Here is a 12,755-nt window from a genome sequence, read left to right as displayed (position 1 = left end):
TGTGACTAAAGTGAAGGAAAGAAAGAGGTGCAAGGAACTTTATAAAGGCAAGACTGATACCTCAGCAAGTCTCGGCCTAGTATGAAAAATAATTACTGAAAATATGGAGGCTGTATACTAAAATGATAATATACAGAAAGAGGGAAAAGTAGTCTTTGTAGTAAATGGCTTGTCTCTTTTCCTTAATTTTTTTTAAAAATATGACTTCTCCCTTTTGTCTTTTCCAGGATATTGAAAAGGCTGTCAGTACATGCATATGTTTTCAACCAGGATGAGCTCCCTGATTGGTTATCTAATAGATAAGGGTTATTCCTGAAGCCACATACACACCACCAACAAAAATGGACTCTATCTATTGTATTTGTATATTTTCCCATATATGAGTGTAGCAACAATAAAAAAGAGGCTCTCAATTTGTTGGGGGATGGAAATGATTAGAAGGAGCAAAATGGGAGGGGATCATGAACAGAAAGGAAAGGGGGTAGTGATGCAGTTATATTTTAATTAAAATGTAAAAAATTGCAGGATATCTTAAAACAAAACTAGTATCTACTTATCATCTATCATCTAACTCTATCTTCTACCTATCTATCTATCTATCTATCTATCTATCTATCTATCTATCTATCTATCTATCCATCCATCCATCCATCCATCCATCCATCCATCCATCCATCCATCCATCTATCTATCTATCTATCTATCTATCTATCTATCCTATATTTCTATTATCTGCACACATATAGTTATAGGCATACAAATTGCCCGTTTTCTTATCTCAGATCCCTCTATTTTTACTAAGAATTGAACCAAGCTTTGACCACTACTGCAATTTCCGAGTTTCACTTTGCTTGATACAAGCAACAGTGATAAGAGTAAGTCTAGCTCAAAGTCTCTGCTTTCTAAATGATTTCCCTGCTCCATGATCTATCTTTCTGGCATCCCACTGATGGAGAAAAGCTATTGTCTTATCCAGTCTATATTACAGTGATGTTTTGAGTTCTTTTAGTCTGCATGAACCACAAGGTCCGATTTATTGTTAGTGTGACACATCTTTTGGAAAGGGATTAAATCTAAGAAAAAAGGGCCATAGTCCACCATGTTGTCCTGTTCAAGCATGCACATGTTTTATTTAAGTATTCTCCAAAGGTCTATTTTTTTCCAGCATAATGCAGATATTATGCTATCCTTTGAAATAAGATATATGAATTTCAAACAAAATTGTCAAAAACAATGACCTTAGTTACTCCATATGATACACAGAAATAATTACATTTCACTTACAGTACAGTTGCACTTAACACAGTCATCAATAGTCATTCACCACCAACACAGTATATTTTTAAATCACCTAAAACATCCAAAAGATTATTATTTTTAATTTCATTTCTGAAAATCTGAAGAAATTATTCATTTGTGATAAACAACAAACCAAAGCAGGAAGAATAATTATCAACCAAAATAAGCCAAGTCTATGCTGTTTTATGTCCTATTAAGAACATGAAAATAGAATTTCTTATTGGGAATCAAAAGATGGTAAATGTTCCTCATTGTACTTATTTTAAAATTTAACAAGTGCCATCAAAGAAGTTTCACTATATATTTGCTCTAGAAGCATAAAGTGACAACAGGCAGGTGTTAATAGAATTGTTAATATTCACGCCGCAGAAATATTAGTAACTTTTTCAAAGACACACTAGGAGTAAAGCCAGGTCTTCCCGAGGGTCAGCTGAGTTCTTTCTGTCACTCAGCTTTGATGAATATCTACTGTGTGCCTAGCATTGTCCTAGAAGTTATTCTACAAATGGGAAGTGACCATTTCTGGCTTTACCTGAAAATGTTTGGATTAATTCGTTTTCTTATGGTAAATTATGATAAGCATTTCAAAATTTCTATGACAGAGGACTAATTATTAATTCTTTTTCATATATAGAAACTAAGCTTTCATTCTTACAGTGTTGGCTTGGAATGAACAAAACTTTTCATTCGACATCAAACTTTGATTTTTATTTTTACACTGTCACGTGCAGACACATCTGCAGATATTCAAGGGTGAAAAGGTAGCAAGACTTTTCACTTAAATGTACATAGTGGTTGACTTTACATCATCATACTTCCTCTTACTGATTTTGCAGGGAACTTTGTGCCTTGAGATACACTAGAATCTTTTGAGATTGTTGCTTTCTTGGATGGCATTAAAAGCCTGCTCTCATCAAATATTGCTACACAAAGCACTTCAGTTTACCTCTGCATTTCAGTTGTTCTCAAAATGTATTGAAGATCTGAAGCAAAATAATTAATACATTGAGTTAGATTCTGAAATCATTCATCCTGTGATTTTTTTTTTAAGTATCATTTAACTCCTCTCATAAAACACATATGGGTGTTTGCAGGGTCTGGGTTTTCTATAAATAGTGAAAACACTGGAGATATTTCATGTCAACTCCTTTACTCTAGTTGTTATCAAGGGGATTGATGACAGTCTTCTTATAATAACTGGTTGAGAAATACAAAGGCAGGGAGCTTTTGTTTTATTACTACAGTAAACACTAATCCTGTCATTAATGGTAAGCTCAGTAGAAAGACACTAGAGAGATCCAGGGACAGATAATGCACTGGGTCACAGGAATACAGTGGACCAAAGAATACTACCAAAAAACATTTATGACACAGTAGTTTTGGGTTAAAAAGTCACCTAAAAGCCGGCCACTCCAGAGTTTTTCTATGAATGTGGCTCTAACTGTATCTATGAATATATGGAAAGTCCAAAAAAAATCCTGATTCCTGATACAACAGATATAGAATGAATTATTGCAGTTATAACAATGACTAGGTGCAAGGTTAAACAATAATTAATACTGAACTATCCGAACACTTTAGATTTACTAGTGTGCATCCCCATGAGAAACACTGTGGTGCTAAAAGGAGTTTATTTGCACAGCCCACCATAGAACATGGACAATCAGCTCATTGTAAGTGCACAGGAATTCCCCCTTTCTACAGGTATAGTTTGTCATGCCTATTCTGAAGACAACATAAGGAAACTGAGATCACTGCTCCAAAGAATTCTAGCATGCATTGGGATGGTTTCCTTCAGTCCACACAAATGGATCATATGAATTTTTCATCAACAGTAATCTTCACCAGAGCCAATGTTCATGGTTTTTAACAGGAAAAATTTTTATCAAAATGTTTTCCGTATTTTTTTTTTGTTTTGCATTCAACTGGAACATTTATGTTCAAAGATTCATTTTATTGGTTTTATTAAAAAAGAGTTCTGATCATAAGAGGCATCAATAAATGGCATTTCATTGTGCTCATTCACAAAGTCAAAGGGCCACAGAGTCATCCTCTGTGGACAGGTTGAATGCTGTCTAGAAATGCCTTTTGGTGGTTTGATTCACATCTTCAACTCTGAAATCTTTATATTTGTTTCATTGCCAACCTTCTTGCTTTGCTGTCTAAATATGCAGAAAGAGATTATTATTTCTTCTTTCTTCTCCTTTAAATTCTTTCCATAGTCAGGGCTCAAAATTCTCTCAGACCTGTGCCAATTGTCTTACAAAGCAGACACCCTGACGATATTTCCTCCCGAATACTCAGGAGATTCGGGCCTGTCGTCACCTTCTGGGGTGGTTACTGGAGGCGTTGGGATGCTTATTATTGCTGTGGTCACGTAAGGTTGCTCACAGTTTAGTTTAACACACTCTTCCATTTTGGCATTTAAGCTGGATCGGCTAATGAGGGAGAAAAGTAGTTTTAAACAAGTAAGTTATTTATTTTAAGTTGCTTTTCATGTAACTGAAGAATTCATATTTTACTACTAAAATATTTAAAATATATAAGCAATAGCATTTTTAAACCACTTTAATATGTTATCATAAATGTTAGTCAGTTTATTAACCTGACTCACATTCCTAAAATCCTGCTCAATTTAGTTCAATCAACTGTTTCTTAAAGTATGTTCTATAAAAATATAAATAAAAGGATTCAGATAATAACTGAAATCGTTTCTTTCAGCAGAGACTTTGAGAGATTTTTGTAACACCTAAGGCAATAAAATCTTAGGAATGGTGTTGTTTTGAAAATTCATAATTTCTTGAAAGCTCCTACTAAATGGGACAAGACATATGTTAAGAGCCTCAAAGACTTAGCTCTAAGTATCTGAAGTCTGATGTTTTCTACGAGTAATAGACTTATCACCAACTTCCATGGCCTAGGAAGGAGGAAGCGCAGGGAGGTGAATGCCTTCCTGATTGCTCTCCATTTCATGTATGGAGACAGAGTCTTTGTTGACTTACCCAACCCCAACTCATCCTCAGGATTCTCTGTCTCTGCCTCCCAAGTGATGGAATTATATACAACTGCAATGTGTGGCTGGCTTTATGTGGAGTCTAGAGAATTTGGACTCTTTAGGCTTTAGAAGTCTTTAGGCTTCTATGACAATTAATTTATCCAATGAGCCATTTCCTCTGCCTCCTAATGCATCTTTTGACCCTTAACAAATATGCTCATTTTTGCTTTGTCAGTTTTCCCTTGACTCCTTGGAACTAGGATTAAAGGCCAATTGGTTGCACCATGACTGCTGCGGACATAGTCTTTAACCAGGACAGGCATTTTACACAGTACAGATAAACCCCCAGGTACCTGTTGGATAGTGGAGTTCTCTCCACACATCTGATCTGAATTGTACTGAGTTCTTGCACACTGCCTCTATGACTTCCCGACACATTGGCATTAGGGATGCGGAAAGTCTTTTTGTGTCTCCGTGAGCAACAAGTGCTGGTGACTCCTTGTTGTGAAGAGAGAGAGGGACTGTGACTTGACGGGCGATTAACTGTGGCCACTTCCATGCAGCTTTCTTCAAAGACTTGTTCATCCACAAACTCATGGTTCTGTGGGAGAGTTGTAAGAAAATGTGAGGAAGGCAGATAAATGATTTCATAGTTTAAAAGAGACTAAATACTTAAAAATACACTAAGATTCAGGCTAGACTTGATCCAACAGGTTGCAGAAAGACTAAAATATCAAAATCAAAATTCTTTTAGGGATCTTTTTTGAGGAAAAGAGTCTTTCCAGCTCGATCTGGAGATGGATGGAGATGTGTGAGTTGCTTCAGTGTTTATTTACAGGACAATATTTTAAAAAATAACATCTATTAACTTAAGCATAAAATTAGAATGTTATAAATTAAAGAAACAAAACTCCTAAATGAATATAAAAATATCCACAGGGAATTTATAGGCTCATAGTGACTTTATTATGATTAAACATAAAAAGATACCCAGGGACTAAATCACCAACCAAAGAGTACAGATGGTGGGACTCATGGCTCCAGCAGCATTTGTATAGCAGAAGATGGCCTAGTCAACAGAAGGAGAGGCGCTTGATCCTGTGAAGGTTCTATGCTCAAGTGTAGGGAAATGACAGGGCCAGGAAGTGGAAGAGGGTGGGTTAGTGAGCAGGTTGAGTGGGGAGGGAACAATTTTTTTTTTTCTGGAAGGGAAACCGGGAAAGGAGATATCATTTGAAATATAAATAAATAAAATATCTAATTAAAAAAACACTAAAAAAAGAGACTACTGTAACAGGATGTCCTAAATTAGATTACCTACTATATATTAACAAACACCTTCATGTAGCATAGAAATATTTTAATTAGAAATTGAGAAACCTCAGGCATTTCAGTTTCTTTTGATGCTACCCTAAAATTCTCAATATACATAAAACTATTGCTTATTAATAAAGAATGGATTATATGTCCATGTCAGAGAAATATCTCACAAGAGATTAATTCCAAGGCTTTGTGTCCTCTTTTCTTATCTCTGTGGTTCATCACCTCTATTTTCCTAACTCCCTGCTCAGAGACAAACAGTAAGGTATGTCATTTCACTTACCACAGTTTAAAGACCACAATATAAAATTTAATGTAAAAATAGTAAAGAATTATCTCCTGAAACACCTACGGAAGAATTCTGCCTCAGAAATATAAGATCAAACATTCCTTAGCCCGAATTACCGGAGAATGACTTCAATTAGGATTTTTACCTGCTTGTGTATAGAAATGGCCTTATAATGGAAGACTTTGCACATTTTGAATTTAACTTAACCATCTCTCATCCTAAAATATTAGTAAAACAATTGAAGCAATTCATGGTCTAATGAGAAACCGACTGTTTTAGTTACTCATTTTGTCATTGCTTTGCTGAGGGTAGCATTTTGAGGCATGTAGAATTCAACATTCGACTGTTCAGAGTCCAGAGGACAATGATTAGGTGACAGAATTTTGTGTTAATTTTCTTGCAAAAAGGAGTCATCTTCTGGGTTTTTTCTTACAATGCACATGCAGTGAACATGATATCATTTACAATGCAAGGCAATCCGACTGATCTCATTAGGCGTAGTCTGCTTCTGGTTGCTGTATACATTTTCTAAGTAACTCAGAATAAATCCTATTTCTTGGGGCTAAAAACATTTTTTTTTAATTAAGAAATATTCTTCAGTGGTAAAATAGTAGAAAAGATATGAGAGGGAAAAATCAAACTATCTTTAATCCGTCACTTAATTTTAAAGTGTTCTCTAGCTATTACATTAGAAGTACAGGTACAATGTTATTTAAAATTTAAACATAATCATGGAACTGCCCTAATTAAGTCTCTAAAACTTCCCACTTATTCTGAGATGATCGCCCTGACAGCATAACACCTGGCTGTGTCTTTCTCTTGGAGGCTTCAGGTACCTTCTGGGGATCAGTGGATTCTTCTGCTGCCTCCTCATCTGCTGTCTGCTCTCTTCCTTCACTTACATCATCCTTTACGCGTGACCCTGAGCTGCCTCTGTGTCTTTACCTGACTAATTCCAAACTCATCTGTATCTCTCAAACCTCCAAAGAGCTGAGAGATGCACAGGAAGACTTTCTTGAGCCTGCCTATTCATGGATCCTCAATGGCCGACGCTGTGGACCCACCCTTGCTTACATTGCTCACTACCCTTCTCCAATTACATCTACTTTTCCTGTTTTATTCTTTCAATTGAGGCTTCCATGGATCTGGCTCTCTAGTGGGTACAGAGCAGGCAAGTGATTATGTATTTGCTGAATGGATCTCTGTATAAACAAGTTGATGGGAGACATGTTAAAATTCAGACTATTTATATTGTATCACTGGGAATGAGCTGACCTGATTCACACATAAAAGATGCTTTGTTTTGCTCTGGGTCACAAACCATGATGCCCATGGACAACTAGTTTAATAATAGGTAACTTTGGTGTGGAATAATGCCCACCGATTACATGCAAGCGAGGAAATGGAGGTTTCTCTGGATCTAGGGACACTCTGTGACCAAGTATCATTTTATTGCACTAAAGAGATCACTTTCAAATATCTATCTCTCTATTCCTCACACCTGTTGAATAAAAGAGATATGTGCTTTTTCTTCTGATCCCTCCTTCCTTTTTGTTACAGTTTTGATAGCCCTTTTCTTTAGAGGCAGAGACACTTGAAATCATCTTGTTTTTCCTGTTTAAATCCTTTTATAAGTGGAGAAAAAAGCAATATCTGATTCAATTGTATTGGAAGGTAACTTTCTTGCATGGTATCTTGGAATGGGGTTAAGGCAGCCACTTAGGACAGAGCATGTATGGTAACTGTAGCAAGTTCGAAGTCGAATTGTTACTAAGTCATTTCTTAGTGTTGTGAAACTTTCTGTAACCTTGCTTTTCAGCATGTTTTCTTGGGATGCAGAATATCAAATTCTGCCTGGAAATTTGATGTTTTTACACTGAAGCAAACAGAAGTGCTGTTCGGCACAAGACTACAACCCTGCCCTGCCGTTTCCTTACCGTGGTTTTCTCCAGACAGTGAAGCAGATGGTGGTGTTGTGTCTCGAAGCTGGATCCAGATTTGCTTACGAAGGCCGGTTCATCCTCCGAGGACTGTAACACAGGGAAGGCACAGAGCTTTCTCCTTAATTTGCAGACTCGGGGAAGCTGGGGTATACATGTACACAGAGCTACCTGGCCTGTGTTCTGAGATTAACTGGTGGCACTTACTAACTAAAAAAGGCAAATGTGTAATTAAGTCTGAGTGATCAGAGGGTACATTTCCATTTGGTCTTTAAAGCTTATACCTCCTTGAATTGGAAATTCAAGTCCCTATTCCTAAGCGTTTATCAAGCTCTGCCTTGATCTTGTGACCTTTATGACACTTACCGAATACTGTTCTTTCTCCATCAGAAGTGGAGGAAGATATCATGCCTCTCCCCTGACCCCTATCAAACTGTACATATGTATTTTGAAATAAAAATAATGAAGCATTTGAATGATCAGGAATCTTTTATATCATTGATGTCACAGTGGACAGGATGACACTGTGGACAGTTAGGAGCTGGAATTACTTATTGGAAAGAGAAGTCATAACCACTGGCACTGTCTCCTAGCACAGTTTCTAAGCTGTTATAGGCAACTAGAATGTATGGAGGAAAGTTATAAAAATGACACTTATTTGTTCCAGTAGTCATTTTCATAATCACCCGCAATAAAATCATACGGCTAAGTGGAAATGAATCACTATCACACTGATGAGCCTGTGGCTTGAGAGAAGGGAAGGGCTTGGCTGTACCTGCAGCTGGTTGCTCAGTAGCCCATTCCGCTTGCTCTGCATGTAGGCATTTGCACTTCCACTTTTGGCTGCCCGGATCCTGGCCAGCCTCGCTTTCTATAGGAGAGGAAAAACACACAACCTGTGAACACTAATGAACCTAGTTTATAAGTCAGAGAATAAACTCTTTCAAAAAGTTACTTATTATGGTGTATATGATGTATGCAGAAGTGCATGCCATGGCTCACATGTGTGGTAGTCAGAGGACAGCTCTCCAGAGACAGATCCTTCATCCAATTTTGTGGATTTCAAACCAAGGTTGTGGAATGCAAGGCCTTTACCCATTGAGCCACGGTTGCAGCCCGCAGAGAATACATTCTGTGGAACCCCTCCGTCAGCAGACATATTTTGAAAGATGAGACAATTGAAAAATGTCCTTCCAGTTTTGAATGTTTTATTATTAACTGTCTTGGAGCTGGGTTAGCTTATCCATTCCAGAATTGGGATTTGTCTTTACAGTAAATCCTGTTTATAAGTCAGAGAATAAACTCTTTGAAAAAATATTATTTATTATTCAGGTGTATGATATATGTAGATGTGCCTGCCATACATCAAATCACTGTGTTATTCTTTAAGTTTTGTCAGGAACAAAATAACAGTATCTCTTGACTTGCATTTACAGTTACTGTGATATGAGTAACTTAGTGAAGTAGAAACCACAGGCCCACCAATGCAGCTGTCAATTCTTGTTTACGTCACTGCTTTCTTTTTGTAAGCTAGTAACTTGTTTCCAGGACTCAGTTGCGAATTCTCCTCCCTCTATCCAGTTAGCTTATCCCTCTCTATTCTCCCCTGCACTTCATTTAGAGTTATTTCCCTTCTGTCCTTTCTTTCTTTTGTCTTCACTTGTCCTTCCCTCCCTCCCATTACCCTTTCCTTCACTCCCTCTCCCTTTCTAAATTCACTATTCAGGAGTATGTGTAGACCCTGCCTAATTTTTTCCTTTACAATTATTATACTTGGTCAGTTCATAGACCAAAGTGGAGCTCATGCTGAGTACTACAGAATTTTAAAATCCCTGAATTTTGGTAATTTGTCCCCGTAGGTCTATACAATGATTTATTCGTCTAATTTCTATTTCAGTTTCAACTCTGTTGAGATGAAGAAAGCAATGTGTCTACCCTGATGGACATATAAGATTATTTAAACTTTCAAAATATTTTCCATAGACTACTCTTCTGTGTGGAGAATTTCAGATGCTCATTCAGTTGGTCAGTTTCAATGAGATCATCAGTGCAGTATTCCCCAGAACAGCAACTGGTTGGTTAGCTTTCTAGCTTATTTTCTCTTTACAATTCCTGCTACATTGCTACCTTCTGACTATCATGGAAGGAGCCTGCCTGCCCACCTTGCACATTCTGGGGGCCACTCTTTATGACTCCTGGTTAACAAGTTTATACACCAAAGCACCTAGGATGATTTGTCCAGGACGCTCCTTACAAACTTACTTTAAGAGGCCCACCATTCCCTTCATGAACAATTCATATCCACACTACCTTGAGGCTTTGGAATACTCTTTTGTGTAAAATCTAAATATATATATATATATATACACACATACATATATATATATACACACATACATATGTATACATAAATACAATATATATAAATATATATGTAAATATATAAATACAAATATATACATATATGTATATACATATGTATGTGTATATATATTTTTTTACTTAGATTTTTTAGTCAACTATTGATTCATTTGGTTTTTAACTACTGAGGGTAGAAGCCAGGATTCTCTGCATATGGGGCTAATTCTCTACTGCTGTTTATGTATATATACATATATGTATATGTATATATATATTTCTATTCTAAAAATAGAGAGGGAATACATGCCTATGAAAAATAATACTAATGTTAGTATTATTTTTAGACACACACAAGGTAAGTCCTCTGGCCTATGGTCTGGCTTATGCTCTGTAACCATTGGCTACATCAAGAGCCCAAGATGTGCACACACATATCATAATACAGCTGGATGAACACAGCTCACATTCTTCTGCAATTTACTTAATGTCTACATCTGGGCACTTCATCCAGGAGCACATGCAGAGACTACTACGAATTATATGACTACGTGACATGCCACTGTTCAAAGGAAGCATGGTTTATTTAGTCAACTATTGATTCATTTGGTTTTTAACTACTGAGGGTGAAAGCCAGAGTTTTCTGCATGTGAGGCTAATTCTCTACTACTGTTTTATACCTCCAGTCTTTTCTGCTTTGTAATTTGACAGGAAACAGGGGGTACTTAGGGGGTTTGTGGGCCTGAGAGGTTGGAGGGAGGGCACATAGAAGGAGTTGGAAGAAGGAAAGAGGAGGAAGGAAATAATATAATTATGTCGAATCCCCTGGAGATGAAATTCTACATGGTTTTGAACCACTTGATTGGAATGGCAGGGATTGAACTCCAGTCCTGTGGAAGAACAGCAAGCACTCCTAACTGCGGATCCATCTTTTCAGTCACTGTGTTTTAATACTTTTGAGAAAAGGTTCTGGTAAGTGGAGGAAGTTAGCCTTAAACTAGTGATCTTGCTTCAGGCTCCTGTAAGGCTGGGGCCACAGTATGATTCACCACAATTAACTCTTATTTGTTGTTGCTTTGGGGCAGGCTCTTATGTAACTGAGGTTGGCCCTGAATATACTAAATAGCTGAGGTTGGCCTACAGATGTCACTGTCTTCCTTAGCCTTCTGTAGCCATTTGTTATATGATGGGATCACAAGCATATGTCACCAATCAAAACTTTAAAGTAGCCCTTGGAAGCATATTTATTTTTTTATTGAAGGATACGTGTGTGTGTGTGTGTGTGTGTGTGTGTGTGTGTGTTTGTGTGTGTGTTTGTGTGTGTGTGTGTGTGTGTGTAAGTTTTATTTATAGAATTTCTTCTTTACATCCACTTCCTGGCGAGCAGTGCTGAATAGTCTCATGGACTAGAACTTCATTTATCATCATGGCTCCAGGTCTACTCTTTCTTCCTTCACCCCTAAGCTTATACTTTTTAGCGTGTCAATCCTATTTAAAAATCATGTACTGTATCATGTGTAATGTGGACAATCGACAGATTTCACTTCTGTTGTCAGTGGAATGCTGAGATCACTGAACATATTGAGCCAGTACTGGAGAATTAAGTTGGAAGGTGGAAAAAAGACTTTTATCTTCAAAAGCTTGAGGCAGTGCTAGCATTTCAGTCCCGACTCAACAAAACAACTCCAAGGACAAGCATATTGGGAAATTACTTAGAATTGCCCTAATCATTTACAAACAGGCAATTTACCTATTGATTCCCAGAAAGTGCTTACTGTGATTTCAATCCTTCAAGTGCCTCAAACACTCATTGCCTTATTTGGTCCACCTTCTCCCTCTTGTCCTTCTGTTGTTTGACACCGCTTCCCTGTCCACCTTCTGGATTTTTATCTCTTCCACATTTTCCCCTGATCTCACTCCATCCCCTGATACATTGTCTATTCCATTTCCCATGTCATAGTTACTTCTCTTTCCATGTCATTCTCTCAGTACTAGGCAGCAATATTGAGCAGTATTAAATTCTTTCTTTGAGTCATATGCCATAACTGAACCACTGTCTGTCCAGAACAGATGACCTATCTTTTATCCCATAATAGAAAGTCTATAAATAGTAGCAACTCATAATACATACAGAATCTTAATCTGTAAAATAATTGTTTTAAAGGCAGAGAAGCCATTTTTGTTAAGCCATGTACTGTATTAGCAAAAGAATACAGCACCAGTCGCCCGTCTGAATTTCAGCTGTGACTTTTCTCTCAGTTTGTTGTAATACTGTGAGCTAATTGGCTTAACTCATCCTGTGGAGTGCCATACCAAATACCTGTTGAAATCTAGCCTTTATCATCTGTGATTATAGCTTTGGTTCCAGCAGGTAATTGAAGGAGATTATTTTACAAAGTTACTTCAGAAACTCACTTTTCTTATGACCTACTCAGTATGACAGCCATAGCAATACTGGCTGTGTAATGAGAGGTTAAGAGAGAATAGTCCTTTTGGTCCCCTGCTTGTACCTTGTAGAAAATAGCAGCCTCTTGCAGTGGCAAAATGCCCGTAG

The 12,755-nt window shown here is 37.2% G+C and overlaps 1 protein-coding gene across 1 annotated transcript in view; it reads right to left on the bottom strand.

The window, feature by feature from the left end:
• Positions 1-1,105: 1,105 nt before the first annotated feature.
• The window catches only part of Kcnd2 (potassium voltage-gated channel subfamily D member 2), a 500,916-nt gene continuing 489,266 nt past the window's right edge, over positions 1,106-12,755 (bottom strand). Inside the window, exons 3-6 of the mRNA XM_031381251.1 lie at positions 8,619-8,714; positions 7,841-7,933; positions 4,648-4,895; positions 1,106-3,737 (exon numbers count right to left, since the gene is read on the bottom strand). Coding sequence (XP_031237111.1) covers positions 3,560-3,737; positions 4,648-4,895; positions 7,841-7,933; positions 8,619-8,714 — 615 coding nt within the window. The 3' untranslated portion in view covers positions 1,106-3,559. The remainder of the gene's footprint in view (positions 3,738-4,647; positions 4,896-7,840; positions 7,934-8,618; positions 8,715-12,755) is intronic.

Source organism: Mastomys coucha, unplaced genomic scaffold (genome assembly GCF_008632895.1).
Source record: "Mastomys coucha isolate ucsf_1 unplaced genomic scaffold, UCSF_Mcou_1 pScaffold20, whole genome shotgun sequence".
Classification (NCBI taxonomy): Eukaryota; Metazoa; Chordata; class Mammalia; order Rodentia; family Muridae; genus Mastomys; species Mastomys coucha.
Note: the sequence above shows the minus strand (reverse complement) of the source record. Positions and strands in the feature narration are given on the sequence as shown.